We start from the raw sequence: 25,309 nt of genomic DNA on the forward strand, positions 1-25,309 counted from the left end.
GCGTTTGAGGCGGCCAACATGCACGACGTCACGGGGAGGCTGGGCAGAGCAAGCGGGAGTCGAGAGCGGGGAGATTTCGTATGTTACAGCTGTCACCTGGCGGAGGACCCGGTAAGGACCAGCGTAGCGCGACATTAGATTTTCTGATAGGCCAACGCGGCGGCTAGGAGACCATAGAAGTACAAGGTCCCCGGGAAGGAAATTAGCGTACTGTACTTAAATTAGCGTAAATATGTACTTTGTTCTAGTTGATGAAGACCGCGTTACAACTGAGAAGTTGACCACCGTCGAACTCGCCACAAGTGTTTCTGAAAAGGAAACGATCGCCGATGGCAGTGCCTTCTTCTTCTTTCTGGGGTTTTACGTGCCAAAACCAGGCACGCCGTAGTGGACAGCTCCAGATTAATTTTGACCACCTGGGGTTCTTTAACGTGCACTACAACGCAGGCACACGGGCGTTTTTGCATTTCGCCTCCGTCGAAATGCGGCCACCTCGGCCGGGATTCGATACCACGATCTCGTGCTCAGCAGCGCAACCCCTTAGCTGACTGGGCCACCGCAGCGGGTGCCGATCGCAGTGCCTCGGACCCCTAAGCGATGACATTGGTGCACCTCCGCCCGTGACCTCTGGGGCAGCTGTCGCAGCTGCCCACACGTTACGTATGTACCGTATATTCCGGTCTATGAATCACACCTTTGTATAACACGCATCTACCTCAAAATGGCAGTTTTTCCGCAAAAAAAAAAACGGAAACCGTATATAAGTCGCACCGGTGTATAAGACGCACCTGTTTGTTCGGTAAGCGATTTAAAAAAATTACAGTGACGTTTGATTCCGTGAATGCGGGTCAGGCGCAACTGTATGGGTGCCAGATATTTCCAATATAATTGCGATAGCAATGACACGGACACTCCAGGCGCATTTCTGCCATCGTGGTTGCCGCGATGATCCGTACAAAGTCAAAGGGCAATAACATCGTCCCGCGCGCCATATACTATATGTGCGAGTGAAAGCGTGCGACGGTGAGCCGAATCGCGCACAAGGGAGGAAAGCGGGAAGGCAGCGCGGGAGGGAGGGGGGGTGGCTTGTACTTTGGTAGCAACTGCGTAGTTTACGCAGCGGCGTGCGCCGTATCTTGACAGCGATCAGCAGATGCGACGACTTCGGGATCAGCGACTCGCGGTCGGCCTTCTGCCGTTTCCGTTGCCGCTCCGTCCTTCTCGCACGGCGCTCGGGAACTCGATCGCGAGAAGAACCCGGAACCTCGATAGCGCGCAGAAAACCCGTACCAATTAAGTAAACCAGCAGGCTTCGTATGGCCATAACATCGAATTCGATTTTGACGGCAGTTTTTCCGAAAAAAAAAACGTGCATAAGTCGCACCGTTCTATAAGACGCACTGACGAAACATTCAGAAAGAAACCGCGTCTTATACAGAAGAAAATACGGTACCTGAGTTTCGAACCGGGTATTTGCGCTAAGTTGGACAGTGTTGAGGCCGCTGTTCTGAAACGCGCGCTCGCGAAACGCGTGCAGGGGACCCTCGGCCACTTTTTCCCGAGGGTGTAAATAAAGTTTTCTACTTGGTCTACTTGATGCTTGAATTTTTTTCGAGTCCAGATATAGCGAAAAAGCGGTTATAGAGCCGACTTCGTTATAACCGGGCTATACACTGTATTTTATTTACGTATGTTCTTAACTTTGATTCCCACATTATTCTTCAGACCCACTCCTCAGCCGAACGTCAACAAAGCTGGCTTCCTGGTCACTCCCCCATAATGAGTTGGCGCAATAAGTAGTATTTTATGAAGAAGCTAGTATTTTAACAAGATGGTGGTCTCTACTTCGAAAAAAAGATCCTGCTGTCGCAGTCAATGACCTAAGATCCAAAGGAATCAGTGAAAGTGGCAGTTTTATAGCCAGTGCTCTACTGAAGATGTAATCGCCAGACTTACAGCGAGTCATCTGAAACAGGGGGATATGCGTATTCGCACAGCACAGTGCTACTTACACGTGAGCCAGTTCGTGCGTGAAGACGTAGACACCATAGTAGGTGTGTGGACGTTCTTCGGACATGCCCACCTTCCAATCAGTGCACGCTGTGCCGGTATACGCGTAGCCTACAAAAAAAAAAAAAAGAGTAAATGACGGAACTATCACCCATATATTTCTTTTGAATCCTTCATTGTTTCGCCGCTGTTTTAGCAATAAGATGAAGCACACAACCGAGTGATGCTTACCTCTGTGACCATCCAGGCGAGTTAAGAACTCCGCATTTCTTAGAGATCTCACTCGCCCTCTCAGCTGCTTTTTACACACGTGTGTAAGGTGTAACGGTGTTATTAGATTTGTGTCACAAGAGACTATTTTCTTGACAATACATTGGTATATATATATATATATATATATATATATATATATATATATATATATTGTCAGGAAAATAGTCTCTTGTGACACATAACGAGGGCTCGAATCCGGCAACGCGGATGCCTTCAGGTAGCATACGCTTATGTTGGTTTATTCACCAGTTGCCTTCACCCTAAAAACATCACGTACGCGTGACACCTGCGGCAGAAAGGATGTTCCCCATCCGCCACCTAGGTTTGTGAGTGGTGGCGCTGGCCAACACTCCCAGGGTTAGTTTAAGTTGCAAAAAATTGGAGGACGCTTAAGCTTCGCCTTTAAGAGTGGAACGCGGTAGCGTCATCGGGCCCCGTTCACATCGCATTTTTCATTATGAGTAGGCTTCACTGCAACACGGAACGTGGGAAAGCCAGCTTACAAAGTCTCAGCTTACACCGATCCCCTTAAAGTCGGGTTCACTTGTAAACAGAAATGCATTGCTGGGAAAACGTTTTTCCAGGGGCAATATAAGTCGTCCTATATTAAAATGTTAAGGCCCTAGGACCTTTTCTTATTATTTTATTAATTGGTTGCTATTGCCCCGACGCGCGCGCGTGTCCAAAACGCATTAGGCAGGCTAAGTCCCAATTTGACCTGCCGAGTATGCGAGCGTCATCTGGATATGATTTTTGCAAGTAACCTACCCGAGTGCGCCGCTGGTGTTATGGTAGAAATGCTGGAAAAGAGGTTTGTGTTTGAGCTTCCTCGTAACAGAATTATGTTTTCTCGTACATTCAAATTACAATCCGACACCACCATGTCTATAGGTTGTGGTTAAGTCGTACTTTACCATTTTTCAGACGGATTTTACTGTGAGAAATTCAATTTTTGTTCACTAACACCTTGCGCCACGCGGAAGGCCTGCGCGGTCGGGGAGGTTCGGGATGATTTTCTCCCCCACGGACGCCGGATTTTCTGCGACACGGGGTCCTTAACGCTGTCGCGTTAAAACATAAATAACCCAGAAAGTGGATGGGAAAACAGCGCCGTGGTAGCGTAATGGTAAGAACATCCCAGTGTAATGCGAAGACATGGGATCGTTCCCCACCTGCGGCAAGTTGTCTTTTCATCCACTTTCTTTTCAATTCAAGTAGTAAGTGCAAGTAATTTCCCCTATGTTTTCCTTGGTGTCGTTGTTTGTTGGCTTCCTATGATATGATTATTAAAAATCAGGCCCCTCGTTTTACTTCCTTCTCCTTCATATATATATATATATATATATATATATATATATATATATATATGAACGAGAAGAAAGGGTATAGATAACCCTATTAAAGCCAACCTGACATAAGGTCGAGGAAAGCATCGGGGCAATTAGCTGGGGCTGAAATCGAAACGTGGGAAATAAAGAGGAAAAGTGAAATGGAAGTGGACGAAAAGAAAAACTTGCCGCCGGCGAAAGCCTAACCCAAAACCTCCGTATTATGTATGCGCTGCACAACCAACTGTGCTACGGCGACGGCTATCAATCTGTTCACTAACTTGGGTAATGATGTTTACTAGATCTAGCCCTGCGAATGTTAGCCATCGCCACTCAGAGAGGTGGTTGGCTGATGTGGAACATCCTTCTTTGCCCGATGTCGTCACGTAACACGTGAACTTAGGCGAGCAAGCACGTTGAAAAACAAATTTCGAAATTATGGCCACATACTGGCCTTAGTTGGTCTGATAACGTCTGTGGGGAGCACTCAAAGGACGGCTGCAGGAGAACAATGCTCACACACTGTAGAAGCTACAGACAGTCATTACCCAGCACATTAAACAGATAAATCCAGCAACCCTCCACCGAGTGTTTAACAATATGCTGCGTCCTGTGCATGCAGGCATGTGTTCAAGCTGGTGGTGGACATTTTGGGCATCTCCTGTAGTGATCACTGCACTGCCGTAAGTAAAACTTGTCACGTGTCACGGTGTAGTGACGGGGAAGAACACAGTAGAGAAACTGTGAATGACGAAACTAAGTTTTTTTTTATTGGGCGAACCTGTGCACACAAAAACTAAACTGGCTACACTAAAAGCACAGCGATAGTGGCGAACACAGTCGGCGATCGTCGAAATCCGATCAGTGGGTCAAGCACGTCGGCTTTTATACATGACTAGTCGAACATCCCAGGGTAATTGATGGTGCCCGCGTGCCTTCCAGAAACTACTACACACTTCGTGTCGCGCATGTAGTCTGATTATACTAGGTTCATCGAGAACATACACAACAGGTGGAATCAATCATAACATTCGAGTAAGTTCCAAATCATGCAGGCGTGTCTTGCGCTGAGTGATAAAGTTGTCGTGGGTAAAATGCAATCCCCGCGAAAACAATATATAAGTAGGCGTGTCAATATTTTAGGACCCCTATTTGCCCTCCCAGTTAATTTTCGGACAGCCATTACATGTGCCGTCTGCCCTTGACGGCACTTCCCTTTCCTTGGTACCCATTCCGTAACTCTGATGGCCCATCGGTTAACTGCCCAACCCACTACATGGTTTACCAAACGCCGTTTGCTCTCTAATCCAACCCTCTAACATGCCCGTGTTAGCTATCTAAGTATCATTTCTTTAGAGGGGGGGGGGGGGGGGGGTATTATTGGCTGCAAAACATTCAGCTGCAGTAATTCAGAGAATTTACTTTCGCATGCCTGAACACGGTTATGAACGGCTTGTATAACGCGCCTCCACTCTCGCATTAGGATCAACAATTTGGCTCTTTCACTTATAAACTCAATTATAGTCCAACTCGCATCGTTACTTGTATCATTACTAGCTAGAATTATATTACAATGTACGCCCCTGTTACTAAAGCAATGCTGAGGAAATCGCATGCTTAACGCATCTTCCCTATGTTTAAGGAAATCCAATGCGTTTTCTGAAACACTGTCTACATAAAAAAAAATATTGATGGAAATGGGAACTCTAAGCCAAGCCCAGCCGGCCAACTGCTTACTTCGTGAACAGACAATCCGAGGGTGTGATCTCATAATGGTTCAAAAAGCGAACTGTTCGCTTGTCCTCGCGCGATTGGTCAAAATAGCGTTTTACTCATCAAAATGCTATTCTGACCAATCATACCAGGCTGTTGATCGGGTCGCCTTCCAAAATATTATAATATTGCACCCAAGCTCCAGTATTTCACTTCTGTGTGCATCAGCGCTGTTTCTAATTCCTGTTATAGACTTCAGCAGTGAAGCCTAACACAGAAACAAATTTCGTGATGTGGGGTCTCAATTTCAGAATTTTATTGTTTGCTTAAAAGAAGGCACTTTTTATAACTTCCTGTAGAAATAGGTAATTTCCTTCTCTATGATAACTGCTATTTGCCGGATTTTTACAAGGACCCCTATAGTGTTGTATTGACGCGTTAACATAAACGGAATTTGCTGTGTTTTCAAACTTCGACATGGTTTTGCGGGGCTCTGATATAATGTTGAGGCACAAATGAAAATTTGTCAGTGTATCTAGCACGTCCTTTCTTATATAAGTATTTTCGGGGTTTCTTTATACAGCCATTATGTGCAGATAACTTACAGAAAATGCTATATGTTTGACATACTTAGAAGAAAGTTACAGAAACAAAAATAGCAAATTAGTTCTTATGTTGTTCTCTTATAACAAAAAAAATTGTCTCCCAACTATAATATTCATGTTCTTGTGCCTGCGAGGCAAATTCTTCATTTCCGGGGAAAAAAAATTTTCTTTCACGTGGGTTGGCACCATTTGACCAAATCAAACACCTTCAAAAGTCATTATTTCGGTCAAAAGCTCTACCTGTCTTATAGATTGTCTTATAATGTGTTATGGAAATCGAAGATGGCCGAACGCACTGGTTCGTACAGTTGGTGTAAAATGACGCACATGTATTTTTCTTCCTGAAGTCAGTTTGGGAGGAAAAGAGAGGGGAGGGGTCGAGTCAGGGTGGGATGATTTGGCACAATAATAAGTATTTCTAATGACAAAGGTGGAGCAGGGCTGGCAAAGTATTGCCTTTCCCACACATGCCCGACAAGGCCTCTTTTGATTCAAACAATCAAAACGCGCAGGAGCTCTCCTCTACCGGCAAAATAGAAATGACACTGCAGACTTTCGGGTGTGAAAGTCTGCAGTGTCATTGCAGTGAAAGTCTGCAACCGTCGTAACATTATCACAAAAAGAGGGAGCCTTAGCTATTTGATGAGGAGTTGGTTCACTGCCTGTGCCAGGGAAAATGCTGTAACTACTTTCCCTCTAAACGTAAACAAATTGGAAACACAATGCAGCAACAGTGGATAAACTGTGTTGGTGTACCCTGAGAACTTACGAATCAGTGAAACCAACCATGACTTAGCAAAGGGCACTCACAAAGCTTACGGCTGGACTAAGCAATATGTGATACGTTACCTCCTACCCAAGAAACAAGTGTGCTGCCTTCCCATTCAGACAAATTCCGGCTGAAACAAAGCAAGAAAAACAAATTACGTTAATTTTTTTGTGTAATCCACTGACCTTATGGTCAAGGCTGAATAAATGTTGTGAACTCCCAGATTCGGAGAAGTTCAGTGGTTCATAGTTGACTTTTTACACTATAGTACTTGATTGAACTCGTGCGACTGCTATAAAGGCTAAAAAAAGAAGAAAGAACTGTTCCTTTTTACGAATGCAGTATACTGGTTCGAAATAACACGAAGAAGCTGCGCAATAGAGTTCTTGAATTGTCCCTGAAACATGAAAAACGCCAACAAAACTGCTGCCTAAAAGCCCCCTCCCCACCTTCCATTATCTTTTTCTTTGCGTCAGCTTATGTGACTGCTAAGCAACCATTGTACGTACGTCTGCCTTATTGGTCAGCTATTTTCAATCCACATGCTAGAGACTAGAATCACCCGTGTCAAATTTTCTGCAATGGTAAAATAGCAGTACGACCCATAGCTCGCTTATTCACTAGAGTTTGGAATATCAATCCAGGCACGGCACCAAAAATTTCTGCGTACGCTATATCATTAGTAGGGACATTAAAAGAGAACTCGAAGTCGAATTGTACTGATAGATGGCGCTCATAGCTGTATTTTAGCGTTTCTCATGCGACAATAGGTTATTTAATCACTGAAAAATCCCAGTAGAAGAGTGAGTGAGTTAATATTATTTTGTGAGCGTAATTCTGCAGAGTAAACAAAGCAGAACTGCAGGTAGCACAAAAGGTTGCAGTTTCATCCACTAGGCTGAGCATCGATTGCGATAGCAAATTATTAGACAGCTATATGAAGTAAGGATAACAGTTCTATCACCCTTATCAACCTTTAAACATTCGCTTACTTACTAAATTAACAAGCATGGTCTCATGCGCCCAGAAGCAAACGAACACATCTCACTCGATGACCGCGGATTCTCGCTGCCAAAACGCTGGCGTGCGAAATACGGCAGCAGTAGCGAGCGAATTGACGCCTCTGGCTTGAACATGAACTAAACGGCGAGAACACAGCCCACAGGAACCTATGATCCCTCAGCTCACCTAGATTCTGTACCCGTCGATAGCAATCGCTTTCAGGGCAAGGCCCGCACGGCCGCGCTCAGCCATGCCAAACGCAGCCACCGTCGAAGTAGAACGATGTATCTCTCTGTGTGCTTTTCTGAATTTGTTGCACAGAAATAAAATATAGCGAAATTGTGATGGGTGCAGGGTGTTCATATTTTATTGCCATAGCAATTATATTAAAATACAGGCGCATTTCCGCCGTTGGCGTCGCTGTCGCAGTGATGTTCCAAATAAAGTCCAAGGGCGATACGCGCCGTATGCTGTATGTGCGAGCGAAAGCGTGAGCGGGTGAGCCGACGATGGCGGCTCAATATCGCGAGCGCAAAGGAGGAAAGCGAGGAGGAAGTGCACCATCTTGCGTAACACGCCAAGCACCGGGGGGCGGGGAGGGAGGGGTGGGGAGGGGGGGGGGCGTTTTACTCTGACGGCTGCTGGCTGAGTATGGCGCAGCCGTGCGCGGCAGCTGAGAGGCTCTATTTCGGTACCGATCTGCGACGGGTACAGAGTCTAGGCACGCCGAGGGCTGATAGCTTCGCCTGCGCTGTGTTCGCGTTCGCGGTGAAGCCAGAGGCAGCACGAAGGTCAATTCGGACCGTGCGCTGTGTTTTCGCCACAAAGTTGGCATTGAAGCGAGAGGCAGCACGAAGGTCAGTTCTGTCGCTGCTGCCACCTCGCTTCACTCCAGCGTTCGGAAACTCACTCCAGCGTTCTGACAGTGAGTTTCCGCGGTCATCGAGTGAGATGTGTTCATATTTGCTTCTGCGCGTGTGACACCATGCTTGTTAATTTAGTTAGTAAGCGAATGTTTCCAGTTTATACGGCCGATAAAACTGATTTCCAAACTTCGTATAGCTGTCTACCAATTTGCTGTCGCAATTGTTGCTTCGGCTTTCGGGTGAAACGACGGTGTTCTTGCATTATGCCTTAAAAATGGACTGATTTTATGCAGCGCTAGTAGCACGACGTCGTAAGCATTCTTTATATGATTTCCAGTTTTAAAAATGCGGAAAAGCAGAATAGTTCAATGACGTTACCTTTTTCGCAAGGGCATACACAACCAAGCACATCTACAGCCCAGGCATCGTGAACGCAAAGCTTTTACGAAAAGTTAGCGTACAGCGCTGCCAGATATGATACATAACATAACTTAGGCCAGTTATAACTAGCACGGAAAAGTATATTTTTCCACCAAGATACAATGACACTGACGAAAATAAACGTGCGTCCTGGGATCGAAGCATATTAAAAAAGCTCCGAGATGAGCCTCTCGATACGAGGACTAAAAAAATGAAACATATCCCACACAGTGTGGGAATCGAGGCTATGCGCAGCATTTTGATGGAAGCTGGCCGCCTAGCATCGTTTGGCAGTATGCAAAGCTTTACCAGGTTGGCCAACGTGTTTGCCTACGACCAACATCTACGTGTTTGACGTGAGCGTGTGTGTGACTGCAGCAGGAAGACGACGGTGATGACAATTGTGTGACGCTGACGGCATGATTTCTACTCCGGCCGTTTGACGCGAGCTTGCGGCGTGCCCATCGTTGGTTTCTACATAGGTACTGGACGAGGCGTATGCGGGATGAACACTGATTGTGACGTCATCAGTGATTACGTGTTATTCAATCGTACGTGCACCCGTGATCAAAAGTGTACGGGCCACAGGCTAGCCAAGAAAACTGAATCTATTCGTAATGAGGATGCACAAACTGACATTGATATATGCACGGAAAAGATCGCAATGCCAAGTTTGGACAGCTGTCGTATTCAAGTTACATTCATAGACAAAGAAGAAAATTGGCTTTATAGCGAAATTCCTGGTCCGTATATACATTCGTTCGGGGAGTACCTTTGACTATGTCTATAGCTTGTGTTAGAACGAGGATGGAATTTGAACTCCAGTGATAAAACGTTAAAACTTGTTGAACCTAGGGCGATCATGAAGGCGGTGCAGCGTCGCACAGTTTCTACGTAGCGTTAGCTACTACGAGGAAATTACTATCCGCTGTGGCGGTGTAGTGGTTTGGGTGTAGCGCTGCTGTGCCCGAGCGCGTGGGGTCAAATCCACTCCACGGCGGTCGCATTTCCATGGGGGTGAAAAGCAAAAATGCCCGTGTACCGTGCATTGCGTGCACGTTAAAGATTCCGAAGTGGTCAACATCAACACTACGGTCAACATCAACACTACAGTCAACATCAACACTACGGCATGCCTCATAATCATACCACGGTTCTGACACGTAAAACCCCAAAATTTACTTTTTTTTATTTACTGGGGAATGTTGGCCGACTCCGGAGACAGGTGCTGCCTCACACATAATTTGAAAGCGCGAGATGTCGCGAGAAAACAAGACGAGAAACTAGCACATGACGCCCCCGAAAAAGGTCTCAAAACGTTAGTTGGCTTTGGCATGAGATGGGCATGCGTGCGATCGTGCACGGTCTAGTAGCATTGCCACCGTGGTTCTCGTAGCGTCGAAGCATCCTAGTATACTTCGTGTTATCTAGTGCTTAAAGCCGATCTAGAAAATGTCTTTGACAAGGTGCCGCATGAAATAATTCGCTGTATTTTAGATAACGTTATAACGTAAGAAGCGTAATAAAAGATGGCGTGGCCATAGCATATCGGGATTTCTCAACGCGATTAATTGTAAACAGGGGGGTCGGTGCCCGTATCAGTGTGCGGAGATATGTGCGCTAGGGGTGCCCCTTATCACCACTGTTGTTTTGTTTATGTATTAAGCCTTTTTGCCTTAGTGTTATAAAGAGCGAATGTATGCGTGGATTCAAGCTAGATGAGGCCGAAGTGCGGCTTCTCGCCTACGCGGACGACACTGGTATTTTTTGTACAGACTATGAGAGCATTGCGTATGCGGTGGAAAAAGTTAAAAAAAAATGCTGTTCGGCAAGCGGAAGTGCGGTGAACTGGGGAAAGCGCCTGGGTTTATGGCATGGTGACTAGCCTGGGACCCCAAACATTCTCGCTAAGATCAATTTTGTTAACACACCGGTGAAATATCTAGGCGCACCCTTGCAATGCTAAGAGAACATTGAACCGTACTGGCAAGAACAGGTGACCGGATTGCACGATAGAACAAGTAAATGGAATGGTTGGAAATGGTCTACATTTTTCAGAGCAACTGTCTGTAACTCGTTTCTAGTCAGTAAAATTTGGTCGTGCTACAGTTTCGTCACTGCTTGAGGGTTAACATCCAGAAATTTCACCGTGTTTTTGCAGCGTTCGTGTGGAGATACACGCAGGAAAGAACCACTTGGGCAAACCTGTCCTTGCGTGTGCGGAAGGGAGGTGGTTCAGAATTACCAGACCTCCTTTTGCGCCGCATTATAAACTGCTTTTTGTTCTTATGTGATGTAAAATACCCTTTTCTACGCACAGTGTGCCAGCTTCGTTTGAGCAAACCATTGCCATGCATTGTCGTATCCGCGAATAATTTGCCAGAAAGCATACATGGCTTTCTAAAGAAGTAGTTTTAGACGTAACTTTCAGTCCGCTCGGTTTTCGCGTGATTATTTGACTGCTTGTGACACGAAAATTGTTGTGCAAGGAGCTGTGTGAAGATATAATTCCTGTACCTCTGTATATAGGTCAATTTACCCTGTAGGATGAGGGAAAGATGTACTAAAGTGGTGAAGAAAATAATGGTACCTGCAGGAATGAAAACATTATTTTTTCAACTACATACAGGTACGCTTGCTGTAAAACTTTGGCCGGCAGAAAAGGCCACGTTCACGCCATAGAGAACGCACTGCATAATATGTAGAAACGAGGAAACAATAAAGCATGACTTTCTCGATTGCTGTGACGCCGTGTTTCATGTGGGATGCTCTGCAGCGTACCATTAAAAATTAATTACGTTTGGATCTCCCTAGTATTCGGTATTCACCTGTAGAAAGTGAGGACTGGACACCAGTTGACCTAATAACATTGACTCTACTCCATAACATATGAAGGTGCAGGATGGCCATTCGGCACGCCGGTGTGAATGCCCGTTCGATGCGTCAATACTTCAAAGAGAGTGTGACACGTTTTATTGAAGAACAAAAACTTGTTCCAAGCGCTCCAGACTGGTTAGCTCGTGTATAGCTCCTGTTAGACATGAAACACGTTTAGAATGTACGCATTGGCCCTAGATGGTCTGCTGCTTTTTAACGTGAACAATGATAGTGTTGTAAATATTGTTAGAATTTTTGTTTGTACAAAGCGATCGGGGTCCAGTGTTTAGAGCATTGGGCTGCTGTGATCGAAGGCAGAAGTTCGATTCTACTGTTGATCATGCATTTATTTTTATTAGAGGTCCGAAGCGTGGCGGATTATTTATGTATATAGAAGGGTATTTCATGACCGAAGACAGGAGATACCTGCCTACCGCTCAGTGTCTGGAATGCTGCAAAGATTGCTTCGCATTAACATAACATTCCGAGGGCTCCAAGACAACTTTTTCGTTCGCTGCTGTACGGCAATCGGTGATAGTGGCTACAAAGGGCAGCCGTTCTTTGGTAAATAAATGCTGAATCATGCCTTTTAGACCGCGCGATAAGGCGGCTAACTGCATCTCGTGCGAGCGCATGTCATACGAAGTGGTGCCACATAATCCAACTTCTGACGCAAGAACGACGGCAGCGCCAGCGCTTACAACGGTGGCCCTGGAGCCCAATATCTGCACACTAAGCACTCGAACGTTCCAAACAAGCTAAGTTTACAAACGAGCCTGAAGTAAAAACGCAGTCGAGCAATAGCCTTGCGTTTTCACCCCCCGTGGTGGTGGCTCAGTTAGCTAAGGCGTTGTGCTGCTGAGCACGAGATCGAGGGATCGAATCCCGGCCGCGGCAGCCGCATTTCGATGGAGGCGAAATGCAAAAACGCCCGTGTGCTTGCGTTGTGGTGCACGTTAAAGAACCCCAGGTGGTCAAAATTAATCCGGAGCCCTCCACTACGGCGTGCCTCATAATCGGAACTGGTTTTCGCACGTAAAACCCCAGAAAGAAGAAGCCTTGCGTTTTCCTTCTTTCGTCTAGAAATCAGTCCATTCCTATTGGTGTTGAGTCTTCTCTACTTAACTTGGTTCCAGCGAAATTTAAATAAAGCATTCGCAAAGCTAGTTTCGTATTCGGAGAAGATGTAAAGTGTCTGATCCACAGCCACTCATATCTGAATCCAATAATAAATTATACTTTCTATATAATAAATAAATGGAGTTCGTTGGGATACTGCGAAACGAAACATAGAAAGCAGACTCACGCTGTAAGCAGAAAAACAATGTCAGCAGCGGTAAAGTAATCGTGTTTTCTAACATGTACTGTGAAGTTCCACAACGTCGGATCGTAAAGGATATTTCGAGTCTCTTCGTATCCACGGACTCGAACCATGTACGGCTCCTCTTGCTCCTAAAAAAAATTAAACTTTCGTATTATCATTGAGTTGTTTCACTAAGACTATCAAGTAGAAGCGAAGGTATAGAACATCGGCAACGCTCTGTGTGCGTAACGTAGACAAAATGGTGACCATACATTGTAATGAACTGAATGTAATTGTAAATTCAGTTTCTTGCTTCCCGAAGCCATATTGGTCTACTCTTAGAAAGTTTCGAGGCAAGTCCCTTATGTTCGGCAAGCCCCTTATGTTAGTGAGCCGATAACTAAAATCTATATCGAGGCCTGTGATCGAGTGTCGACTCGAGATGCCGGTAAAAGTAACATCATTGTCCAGTTTAAGTCACGTGCAAAGCGAGACAGCATTCTAAAGAAGGCAAAGAGAGCTCGACTCACAAACAAAGACGTTGGGCTAACCACAGGAAACGCTATCTATGTGAACGAGCATCTTTGCCCAGCCTTAAAGAAACTTCTAGCTCTTGCCGTCAATAAGAAATACGAATACAAGTGGAAATCTGTCATGTCGTTTAACGGGAAGATTTATGCGAAGCAAGCTGACGATACGCCCGCCGTGCACATTCTGAATGAGCATGACATTGATAAGATATTTTCGAGGCCGACATCCGCAACCGCGCAGGCGCACGTGACGGCGTGAGCTGTACCTTTCAGCATAATAGACAGTTTTAGTTACACGCACGTAGAGGCTTTGCGTACGTAGAGCTTCTACGTGTAAGCAGTGCGCATGCGCAGAACATAGCGGCTCTCGCTTCTCAGGAGTGAGAAGTGAGAGCAGGAGTTCGGCCAGACAGAAAGTCTAGAATAGAAGCCACCCACGGGTTCTTGCGCTGCTCAGATGGCATGTCAGAGATGGTGAGAGCGGTGGTATCGCAGGTAGTATTTGTGAAGCAGACAGGGTCGGGAGGCAAGGGCGAACGGGAGAGGGCGTCTGCGTCCGAATGTTTCCGGCCAGAGCGATATATGACGCCGATGTCTTATTCTTTGAGGCGTAATGCCCATCGGGTGAGGCGACCACTTGGATCTTTCAGTGACTACAACCAGCACAGGGCGTGGCGATCGGTCACTACGTCAAATGGGCGCCCGTACACGTAAGGACGAAATTTCTCTATGACCCAAATAATGGCAAAGAATTATTTTTCAGTGACAGAATAGTTGCTTTCGGCTTTGCTAAGAGTTCGGCTAGCATAGGCAACGACGTACTCTACAAACCCATCTTTCCGTTGAGCAAGAATTGCGCCTATCCCGACACCGCTGGCGTCTGTGTGGATCTCAGTGAGTGCAGAGGGGTCGAAGTGTCGCAGTATAGGAGGCGACGTAAGGAGACGGCGCAAGTCGTTGAAAGCGTCGTCGCAAGCAGTAGACCATGCCGAAAGGATATTACTGCCAGGAAGGAGCTTGGTCAAAGGGGTGATGATCATAGCGAAATTGCGGATAAAGCGTTAGAAATAAGAACAGAGCCCGATAAAGCTGCGGAGATCTTTCATGGTACTCGGTTTGGGAAACGCTGAAACCGTTTTTTCACGATCGGCCTCCGCCATCGGTACCTGCCATTATCCCGAGCGCAGATCTAAGGGTGAGAATAATGGAAGTAGTTTAATGATTTGAAAATGTAGTGAGGTCGGCCGGAAAATGGAACATCTGGCCTGCTACTCTACGTAAGGGAATGGGAAGAGGGAAAGAAAGAGGGTCACAATGGGGGATGACAATGGGAGGAACAAGGTGAAAGGACACATTGCATAAATATCACAATCGTGAGTCCAGGCCCGTGTCGCCTAAGAAACGTGAAATAGCATGCATTGTCTCTATCGTCTGCCAACTATGTGGCCATGCGCCCAGCAAGAGGTCTTCCGACAGTGGTCCATTGTATAAATGCCTCAGCTGCAGGATGAGAGAACAATTCTGCTCCTTGTAGGCAGTCCAGGGCATTGACGATGCGTGGTAGAGGGTACACAACCTTGCGCGTTATTCGATTGATTATTCTTTGGTAATCCACTCAGAACCTGATGGATCCGTACTTTTTCTTCACCAGCACAACTGGAAAGGCCCAGGGACTGCTGGAGCGCTGGATTATTTCACGTTTCAGCATATCGTCTACCTGTTCATCGATGACACGACGTTCTGCCGTCGACACACGATATGGGCGCTGGCGCGTGGTGCTTGTTGAGCGGTATTGATGCGATGAACAACTGCTGACGTTCGACCTAAGGTTGACTGGTTGTGGTCGAAGGAGGCTCGAAAACGCTGCAGGAGTTGAACGATCTCCTTGCGCAGCGCAGGTGTGAGGTCGACAAGGGTAAGTTGATGTGCGACTTCCTCGCGGATGAACTGCTTTATGTGCGGCAGTAAAACGGTGTGATCAGCAGCGGCGTCGTTGGCAAGGGTGGAAATGTCTCCTGTATCTTGAGCAGCCCTCGACTCGACTGCGCAAGCGCTGATCCGCGCGAAGCCGGCGCACGGCGGGACGACCGAAGACCTCCGTGACGGCTGCCGTGAAGGTCGACCAGTTCGTGATTTCAGTTTCATGGTTTTTGAACCAGAGGCCGGCTACATCAGTGATGTAAAAGTAAACGTTCGTGAGCTTGGCGCGGTCGTCCTATTTGTTGCAAGAACTCACTCATTCGTACTCGACGATCCAATCCTCGACGTCCTGGTCGTCGGTGCCGCTAAATATAGGAGAGTCAGGTTTTCGGGGCACGCCATCACACAGAATGGTCGTTGGCATGAGAGCAGCGTGCGATGGCCCAGGATCAGTCATGGTGAAAGCTGATGGTATCGTTCGGGGGCGAATTTCCAGGATGACCAGAACCGCAGCACCTCCGCCATTTAAAATAGGGGCGTTGGTCTTTAAGCAGGCCTGGGCGTTGTCTTGCAGTAGGCTATCCGAAAAGCAGGGCTGGCTATCATTATAATAACAATAATAATAATGATGCTGATAATAATAATAATAATAATAATAATAATAATAATAATAATAATAATAATAATAATAATAATATAAAAAACAGCGTAGCTTGCACTGGAGGCGCTATGCTAAAGAGACAGTGGAGCTGATGGGCATCTAGCTAGTCCTGGCTTTTGAGCTAGGCTAAGCACTACCAAGTCCCCCAGCATTTTCCGGAATTAATTATTGATTGATTATCGATCAGCTATTGATTGGATATCGATGGGCTATCGATGACTGACTAAGCTCAAATAGTCTCAACCATGCTTTACCAGACTTTGCCAGGCTCAGCTTCGCTAGTTCAAAGGGGTATGTGCCATTGTACTTGGACCCTTTCTGCACTGCTGCCAGGATCGGCCCGCATTTTTATTGCGATAGCAATTATATGGACACTCCAAGCGCATTCCTGCCGTCGCCGTCGTCGTCGTCGCCATGAGGTTCCGTATAAGGTCCAACGGCGATAAACTCGTCGCCGCACGCCGTATGCTGCATGTGCGAGTGAAAGCGTGCGAGGGACACGCGCTTTACGGAGAATGAACGCACAGCGGAGAGCAAACACGACGTCTCCGGTCGTGCGAAAGGCCGTGGGGGGATAGGAGGGATGGAGGGCAGGCGACGTTTAGCTGCGGCACTAAATACGTATCTTGCGATCGGGCGCAAGGGGAACGGGTGACTCAATCTCCCACGCGAAAGGAGCACAGCGGGAAGGCAGCGCGGGAGGGACGGGTTGCGGCTTTTACTCTGCCAGGAACTGCGTACTTTGCGCTGCAGAGGGCTGTCGCGCTCACCGTATCTTGAAAGCGGTCTCCACACGGCTATGACCTTTGTATGCGCTGTGCTTTCGCCGCTCAGTTTCCGTTGAAGCGATAGACCACGCCAACCTTCGATCACTGCTCCAACCGCGCTTGCTCACGCCAGCGTTTTGACAGTGCTTGTCGGCGGTCATCGAGTGTGACCTATCCATGTTTGCTTGAGCGCGCTGACACCATGCTTGTTCATTCAGCTAGTAAGTGAATTTGCCCAAATTGTTGCAGCCCATAAAACTACTATCCTTACTCCGTATACTCTACTAGTAAATTTGCTATCGCAATTGATGCTTCGCCTTTCCGGCGAAACTGGGAAATTTTTCCGACGACGGACGGACAAACGGCCAGCTTAAACATCTACGCTGTTAAAAGAAAGAAAGAAAAGCTTGTGTACTTAGATTTAGGTGCACGTTAAAGAACCTCAGCTAGTGAAAATGAATTCGGTGACCCCTACTACAGCGTGCAGCAAATTCAGACCGTAGATCTGGCACGTAAAGTCCCATATTCTAATTTTTAAATCAGAACTTTACTTCCGGGCTAGAACTACGGTACACACTTGGTATTCTCCTAATCTCACAAAATAACCTTCTGCAAAGTCCTGATCTTTCTTTATTGTAAGTGACATCAAAAGTTCCCCGCTTTGTTCCTTAATTATTCCTCATTAGAATGGGCAGCACATTTCTCTATGACATTTGCGGAAAAAAGAAATTGCTGCTTTGTCCCCGGTGCGACATCGCGATTGAACATCTTTGAGCGGCAATAAAACGGCTAGAGACTATGCTGTCTTAGAAAACAAATGTATTCGACCCACAGTCATGTGTGTCGCTCGCGCAGAAAGTTAAGGAGACCATTGCTGCTGCACCTGAGGTCGACAGGTCTGTGCGACTGTTTCTTTTTTTGATGTTGCGCATTCCGTCCTATCTAGATGCTGGGTTTTTTTTTTTTTTCGTGATGCGTTCGAGAAATCTGGGCAATTTGCACGCCCCCCTTTTGAGTCCCTAAACTTAAGAAAAAAGAAATGTGTTCAAATTAAGCGATGCATTATTGGTAACAGAATCTGTTAATGACTCATTTTTCTAGTTGTATCTGGCAAGAAATTTTATGAAAACTGGTTGGTTTGCTTGTCACATTCATACTTGAAGGCCGCTACCACTTGACGATATTGCACACAGTTTCAATACATTGAGATCATTCACAACAAAGCTGGTCTGTGCTCCATGGTCTATATAGAGTGTCAGAATTGATATCAAAGATTCATTTCACGCAAAACGACAAAAATGATAAAGATCGCACAAGCATCTGATCCGATGTAGCTGGCAACATCTTAGCTGCTCGTCAGCGAAAAACGCTGTCATATATTTCACTGAACAAGAATTTAGCTTTAGCAGTAATCATCAGTAATCATCAGTGACTGCTTTATTTTATTGCTCGATAATCTCGGTGATATTATGTTATAAGCGAACTAATAACATTTACCCATAGCTATGTCTTGAAAAACGCCAGATTCAGCTGCTATCTTGCTGCAACGACGTTCACAAGAATGAACGTCTGTCGAAAGTGGTAGCTTTGCTGTACGTCGTTGTAAAGGGACAATAAATTAGGGGCAGCATCACACTAGTGTTGCGAAGACTGGGCAAACAGCGAAGCTGGCGACCCACCTCACTTTATCTCGGTTCGGGCAAGTTTAATTTTGCGAGATTATGCTTCGAGACTCGGCCACGTTTTGCGCAAGATCACTCCGGAATCATCGACAGCCCAAGGAGCAACGAACACTCGGTCATTAAAGTATACTGGAAGCTTCTGGACGCTCAAACGATTTTGCTCAGTTGCGCGGGCTCGTAACTCCGGATCTTCCGCGAATCACCGATATTAGGGCGCGATACTAGGGATGGGACCGAAGTCCTCTCACTTGATAAATTTAGACTGGTATAGCATTGTAAAAGAAATACATCGAACACAAGACCATGTGAACCACTTCTTGTTCTGTTTCACTCGGTCCTACTCTTATCCCCCTTGCCCCGTCTTACACAGACTTCCCGCTTTCACTTCATTAAAGTACATTTATGAAACTCCCTTTTTGTTAATGTCGTTGTAATAGCTTGACTATTAGAACATAAAATCAAATTCAAGTTTCATTTGGATTCTTGGCACCTATAACCTAGAAAATTTTACTATAGGCCCGAGCAGACGTCGTCAAATGTCATGACGTCACAGCAACGAGCGGCACGGGAACTTCTAGGTCTTGTGTTATGCTCTCGCGTCTTTTCAAACTTTCCAAGCCTCTTCTCATGACAAGAATGTATTTTCCGAAATTGTAGAAAAGTAATTTACTGTGGCCGGCGCAACTTATTCTTTTTCGTTGGCGCGCCTTTAAATGCGGCAATTTGCTCAGCTATTACATATTCGCTCATGGGAACAAGAAACTGTTCGAAGTGGTTGAAAACGCAGTCAGTACTGTTTTCCTAACCTCTACTGCAACATCAGTCGTGCACACTATAGTGACCAACAAAATTTCAGGAAGCTTACGGTTTTCGTCACGGTGGCACCAACAATTCGTATTTGAACCATTGGCTGCCTAAGGCTGCGGAATCTCAAGTTGGCCTGGAACACAAGAAATGGCGACATTTAGACGACAGAGAGAGAGAGAGAAATTGGGTGGTTAAGGCTGGCAGGTTAACAAAAAGAGATTCCGGTTTCCTACCCTGCACTGGGAGAAGGGTAAGGCAAAATCAAAAACTGAAAAAATTGCGCAGAGATAAAGCAATGGCACAAAGAAAGTAGACATTCATGACATATACATTTGATTTTATGGTGTCTCCCAGCTAACGTGGACCACGCTGTTTAGAAAAAAGGCAGCTAGGAGATACGACGATGGCACCAACGGCATTTTTCTAGTAGTAAGTAGCCTTACGCACATTGTTGAATTTTTCAGTCATAATTCATTGACTTATCAGTCAAAATACCTGCCTAAATTTCAAATTACTTCCATAATTGCGTAAGCTCGAATGCCAAATTGGGCACCGCATCCGAAAACATCGTATTCAATAGTTACCAGCTTGCTGCATTTTGTCCAGTTAGTTTTTCCCACGTTAAATATTTGCGGCGCAAAACGCGAAAAGGAATGCGAAGTGAGGACAGGCGCGCGCGTTTCGCGTGGGCCAGAGAGACTTCAACCTACAGTCTTGTACAGTTGCTTTTGATGAAGGGAATTCAGTGGTTCTCTGACGTGGGGCCCAAGTTGTATTAGTGCTACTGAATCACTCACAATGATGAAGTGAATTTCACTCATCGGCGCATTACAATCAGAACTGTCCCTCAAAATACGCAATAAGAAATCTAGCGGGAAACATTGCGGGCCCTCCGTCTGCTACACTTGTTTTACCTCTAGGCAATTTCAGCTTCCTCGGCAATAATAAACAACACAACAGGTGGCAAACGGAGCCTATATTTTCCAGGAATTTATTACTCACTGCATTGGCCATGATTGCAAGGAATCGCAATATTTTTCTCAAGTTGAATTGGTACGCTTTGGAGAGCAGGTAATCCAAGACGACATGTACCTCCGGGTATATAGTGCTAGGTAATCGAGTCATTGCTGTAACGAACAATGCACAAAAGAAAGCGAGCATCACTTTGAGATAGCCAACCCTTGGTGCTTCACTATGTCAACAAATTTCATAATCGCAGTCTAGCGAAACCTGACTAGTGTAACCACTTGTCCCAAACGTGCACTCTTGTTTTCTTTTCTTGTTTTTTTTTTTTTTTTTTTTTGCGAAGTCCGAGAAAGCCGATCACTCCGATCCCCTCGCTTGAACATCGCTGTTTAAAATGTAGGTGTCCCATGTATCAGCACTAAGCTTTCTCACCGGAAATGCCGGAAATGTCGCGCGTTCCCCCCTTATGTCAGAGTTTAAATTACGACATGCAAATCGACAATTATTATTTCGAAAATGCTTGATGGGGCAGTTGCTTGAATTAACACCAAGCGAGTAGTATAATCAGATTTAACCCAACATCTCGGAGTCGATATGACTATTTCCTTGGCGTGGCTTCGGGAAGCTGAGGCAGCATTTAATGTGAAGCACTAATCTCTTATAAAGCACGTTAGCACATGTAGCAAAAGTAATTTCCCGATTTTGTTTCGCGCTTTATAAAAAATTAAAGCAGAAACAAACATTGGCACGCGTGTGCAAATCAGCGCAACTCATACGTTAAATACAGAAAAGTTAAGTGAGTTCTCACATCCTTCGGAAGTCCTAGGGGTCCATTTTGCCAGTGCTTCGAAATCTACCCCAGCTTCTGCAGATGCAACCTTCACCATATCATATGCAATTCCTTCGCTCTACCCTAGTGTTTCACACGCTTCCTTACGCCCAATCTTAGAGCTTCTTCACTCTACGCGATATTCGTAACGTATTCCTGCATGCTGCGCCGGCTCCGCTCTGTACAAGGCGTCTGTGCCCCGTCGATCCCCAATAAACCTCCACAAGTCGCCGTACCACGAAGATTGTTCTGAAACTACCCTACACAGCTTCCTCGCTAAATACCATAAGATCGGTTTGGGGTTTTAAGCGGGGGTCCCACAGTGCAATAGCCACGCTCCCTACTCATTGGACCCCGAACCCGTTTATAGAGCTAGCGAATGAACGTCTAAAGCTTCAAATGAAGATATAGTTCGAACGGCATTGGTGCACAGCAGCGCTGCATAGTTTCAGGGGACAGTACAACGGGAAACTGAACATGAAAAACATAGTATTTAATACACGTTGGGTTTCCCATTGTCCGGAGTGCTTAATATATGTAACGCTATTTCGAACTAACGAATTATTGCCTCCTTTAAGACGCGTCTTTATCCGTGGCAGCTAGCGCTTTAGGACGGTTGGGGCGAGCGTTCATTGGCATAGCAACAACTTGCTCGTGGAATCGAGATCAGATACGCCCGCGCCAGTTTTCCGCACACCTCCAAGACGACGACTCTCTGCTGATGAGGAGAAGACGCAGGAGTGACGGGCCAAGAAAGCGTCATGCCATCATCCCTATGCCATCGTTGTCGTCGTCAAGACTGTCCTTGCGGAGTGGTCGTGCTGCCGTCGTAGTGCCGTCTTCAAGTATCGTCACGAAACACACAATTGCTGCCCTTACATGGACACGTTGTGCTATCTTGTAGCACTTTGCGCAACACCAAAAAAAGCTATGTAGCCATTCACCTGCAATATGCTTCGTTAATCCTCACACTGCGTGGGTTCTGATGCAGCTTGCTTCCCTAGCGGTGCTTTATGGCTTCGGCAGACGACTTTGCGAAGGTCTTACATTTAAGTAGGTGTCAATGCTCACCACAGGCGGTTTATTGTCTCGGCGATGGCTACGATTCAAGGTACAGCTGCTTCCGTAGGTTGTTGATGGCTTTACATAAAGGATGATGGCATGACATAGTGAGTACAAACTTTCGCCAAAAGGTATCTGTTTCTCGTTACCCTGTTTCTCGCATGCGGTGCACGGAACGTGGGAAATCGGTACCCCGCAGCCAAAACATTGTCGTTATGAAATAGATCCTGTGCCCGCGGGCTCATTTTTTCTTGTTTCGCTACCCCTGAGCTGCCATGGGTATACCAGCAAAGAAATTTGAATGCTTATGCTACTCCATACTGTAAGGCGATGAAAGAGGCACTCACCTGCAATCTCACTCCTAGATTCCACGAAAGCCGAGGTGTTCAAAGTATCAGGACCAGCTTTAAAGCAAGAACAGCAGATTTGTTTCACATATTAATCACGGCACGATAACCTTTTTTGAATTCCATAATATGAAGCAATACGTAAAGCAATTACCAAAAACACACAAACGGGGACTATCGGAGCACATTTTATGCAACGATTTCCTATCGGAAAATATCATTTCACCCATATGGCACATATCCAATTATCTCGTATTATAATATGAGAAATATTACACACGAAACATATCTCTGCATACGAGATTATTGGATATGTGGCATATGCTGTAAGACGACGTGACTGCGGCTGCCAACGTGTACTGCTGTACTTGCATGTATTTGTGAGAAGCGAAGACGAAGCGCCTAGCGGAGTGGCCAGTGGTGGTGGCGACCAGCCCGGCCGCTCCGCTATATATATAACCAAGGCACGTTACTCTCAGTACATCCATTTCGGAAATGCTTTCATTATTTGCGTGAAGTAAAGAACAGCGCGACGCCTTCAATAAGGAAAGGCGGTGGGTCGATGCACCGGAGCACGATGCGATCTAAGGATAATGTTGCTACGAAGGGGTCTCGGGTTTAGACACTGGAGGTGCCCTGAAAGTGACATCCCAAAAGTATAATGTATCAACAATACGCCTTCGTTTTTCGAATGAAGTAAGTTGTCCCCTGAGTGTGTCAGCTGTGTGTTCACTGCAAAAATCGCACTTGCGTGGTCCTATGCGTTTTTCAAAGCAAATAGGACCAATGGAGTGATCTGTGGTAAAATCGTCGATTACCGCCTCTCTGTGTCGCTGATCGCAACTTTTCCGACAGATTATTTTCAAGCTGGCGTGGCTCGCCTGCGACTGATGCCTTGCGGGTGAAGCCAATATATTGACGCACGCTAAATAAAATATGTCTTCAAACAAACATAATATTTGGATATAATATATGCCCAACATAGGCACCAAAGAACTTATTGCTAATGGTTCGTTCTAACCCATTTTGGATGTTTTACTTGTGCAACAAATCACATTTTAGTTGTGAGAGCCAGTATGCCACTTGGCCATGGCTCGGGCTCCCCTTTAAGAATCACAACACATTACAACAAATTACCGTCAGGTTGGACGGGAATCTTCCTGTTTTGTTTATATTCTGTGGCCTTTCATTTGAGATCTGATGCTTCAGATGATTGCGTTATTAGGGCATGCTAAAAGATTCGAGGTGCAGAGGCAGCTGTGTATAAAGGACAAAAAAATTACAATTTCGCCCGAAACGGAAGCATTGAAAGCAACCGCAAGGTGTCGAGGTGCGCTCGAGGTCCTCGCACAGTGTTTCATAAGAAAACATGGAGGCGACATTTTGGTGATTTAGTGGCTAGAGGCCAGTGAATTGCCGAGTGCTGGACCATTTGGACCACTATCAGAACTGAAGGTTTTAGGCCAGTGCTCCCAAAGACACTCCGCGTAGAGGGCCTTGTTCGCGCTACTAAGGAAGGTTCTTGCGTTGTAATGGCCGACATGATAAACTTTAGGAACGCCGCGCGCTACCACTCTATAGTGTACGCCCTTTGTACGTGCTCATTCCTCTGTCACTCTATTTCTCCCTTTCTGCTCTCTTTCTGTTTTTGTCCCTCTCTCCTTCCCCCCGTGCAGGTTATAGCCAACCGAAACTACGTCTGGTCAACCTCTCGTATGCATCCTTTCTTTCTCGGCGCGTCGCTGCAGTTGAGACAGCTTATTCGGCGAAGCAGAGACGGTGCCTTGAAAGATACAAGGCTTTTCACAGCGTTGGTGGGATGATGAACGCCGGCAATGACGGTAATGGCATCGCACCAAGAGGATGTACGGCACTGACACAGACGAAAAACCATCGGCATTTGTCAGCGCCGGATGAAATGATTATATAGATTCAGCTTGACGTTTACTGTACTTTCCGCTCAGACCTGCGTATGCAGCATGGTATAGTATGCACGCAGTTGCTCAGGAACGCTAATGTGTGTGCGCTGCACACAACGTTCATGCCAGCAGCGGAAGCCGGAATACTGCCGTGGCTCCGGCAGAGCTGATTGAGCAAAGCGCGACGATGCATCCACTTAGCTTATTCATACTTGCAGCCCAGCGAACTGCTCGTCTCTGGACACCTTGAATTGAATTGAATTGAATTGAACTTTATTGGACAAAATCTGGTGCTACAGAAAAACATGTTTATGGACATCTGGATCCATAGCATTATGCTAGTATGGATCCATGCAACAATAGCATGCAAGCGTTTGCAGGCAGGAAACACGTATATACATTAGTTTAACAGCATATCAAGTTAGCATTCAAAAACAAGTCATTTACAAATCTAATACATATAATACAATAGCATGTCAAGGTAACATTAGAAACGAGGAAATTGCAAATGTAATACATTTCTCATCAGTTAGCAGCATGTCAGGTTAGCGTACCAAACAAAATAAAAACCTCTAATACAGTTCTTTGTAATAACGTTTAAGCATTGTGAGAAAAGCACTGTGTTGTTTTATGTGCACTGGGAGATTGTTCCA

The 25,309-nt window shown here is 45.9% G+C and overlaps 1 protein-coding gene across 4 annotated transcripts in view; it reads right to left on the bottom strand.

The window, feature by feature from the left end:
* LOC119462162 (venom metalloproteinase antarease-like TserMP_B) overlaps positions 1 to 25,309 on the bottom strand; it is a 129,360-nt gene that overhangs the window by 86,524 nt on the left and 17,527 nt on the right. For 3 of the 4 annotated variants that reach the window (XM_049672457.1, XM_049672459.1, XM_037723507.2), the window contains exons 5-10: positions 22,738 to 22,794; positions 20,536 to 20,660; positions 19,592 to 19,666; positions 13,170 to 13,315; positions 6,779 to 6,828; positions 2,013 to 2,121 (exon numbers count right to left, since the gene is read on the bottom strand). The exons of the other annotated variant lie outside the window; for it this stretch is intronic. In XM_049672457.1, the coding sequence (XP_049528414.1) occupies positions 2,013 to 2,121; positions 6,779 to 6,828; positions 13,170 to 13,315; positions 19,592 to 19,666; positions 20,536 to 20,660; positions 22,738 to 22,794 (562 nt within the window). The remainder of the gene's footprint in view (positions 1 to 2,012; positions 2,122 to 6,778; positions 6,829 to 13,169; positions 13,316 to 19,591; positions 19,667 to 20,535; positions 20,661 to 22,737; positions 22,795 to 25,309) is intronic. 4 annotated transcript variants of the gene reach the window in all.

Source organism: Dermacentor silvarum, chromosome 8 (genome assembly GCF_013339745.2).
Source record: "Dermacentor silvarum isolate Dsil-2018 chromosome 8, BIME_Dsil_1.4, whole genome shotgun sequence".
NCBI classification, from domain to species: Eukaryota; Metazoa; Arthropoda; class Arachnida; order Ixodida; family Ixodidae; genus Dermacentor; species Dermacentor silvarum.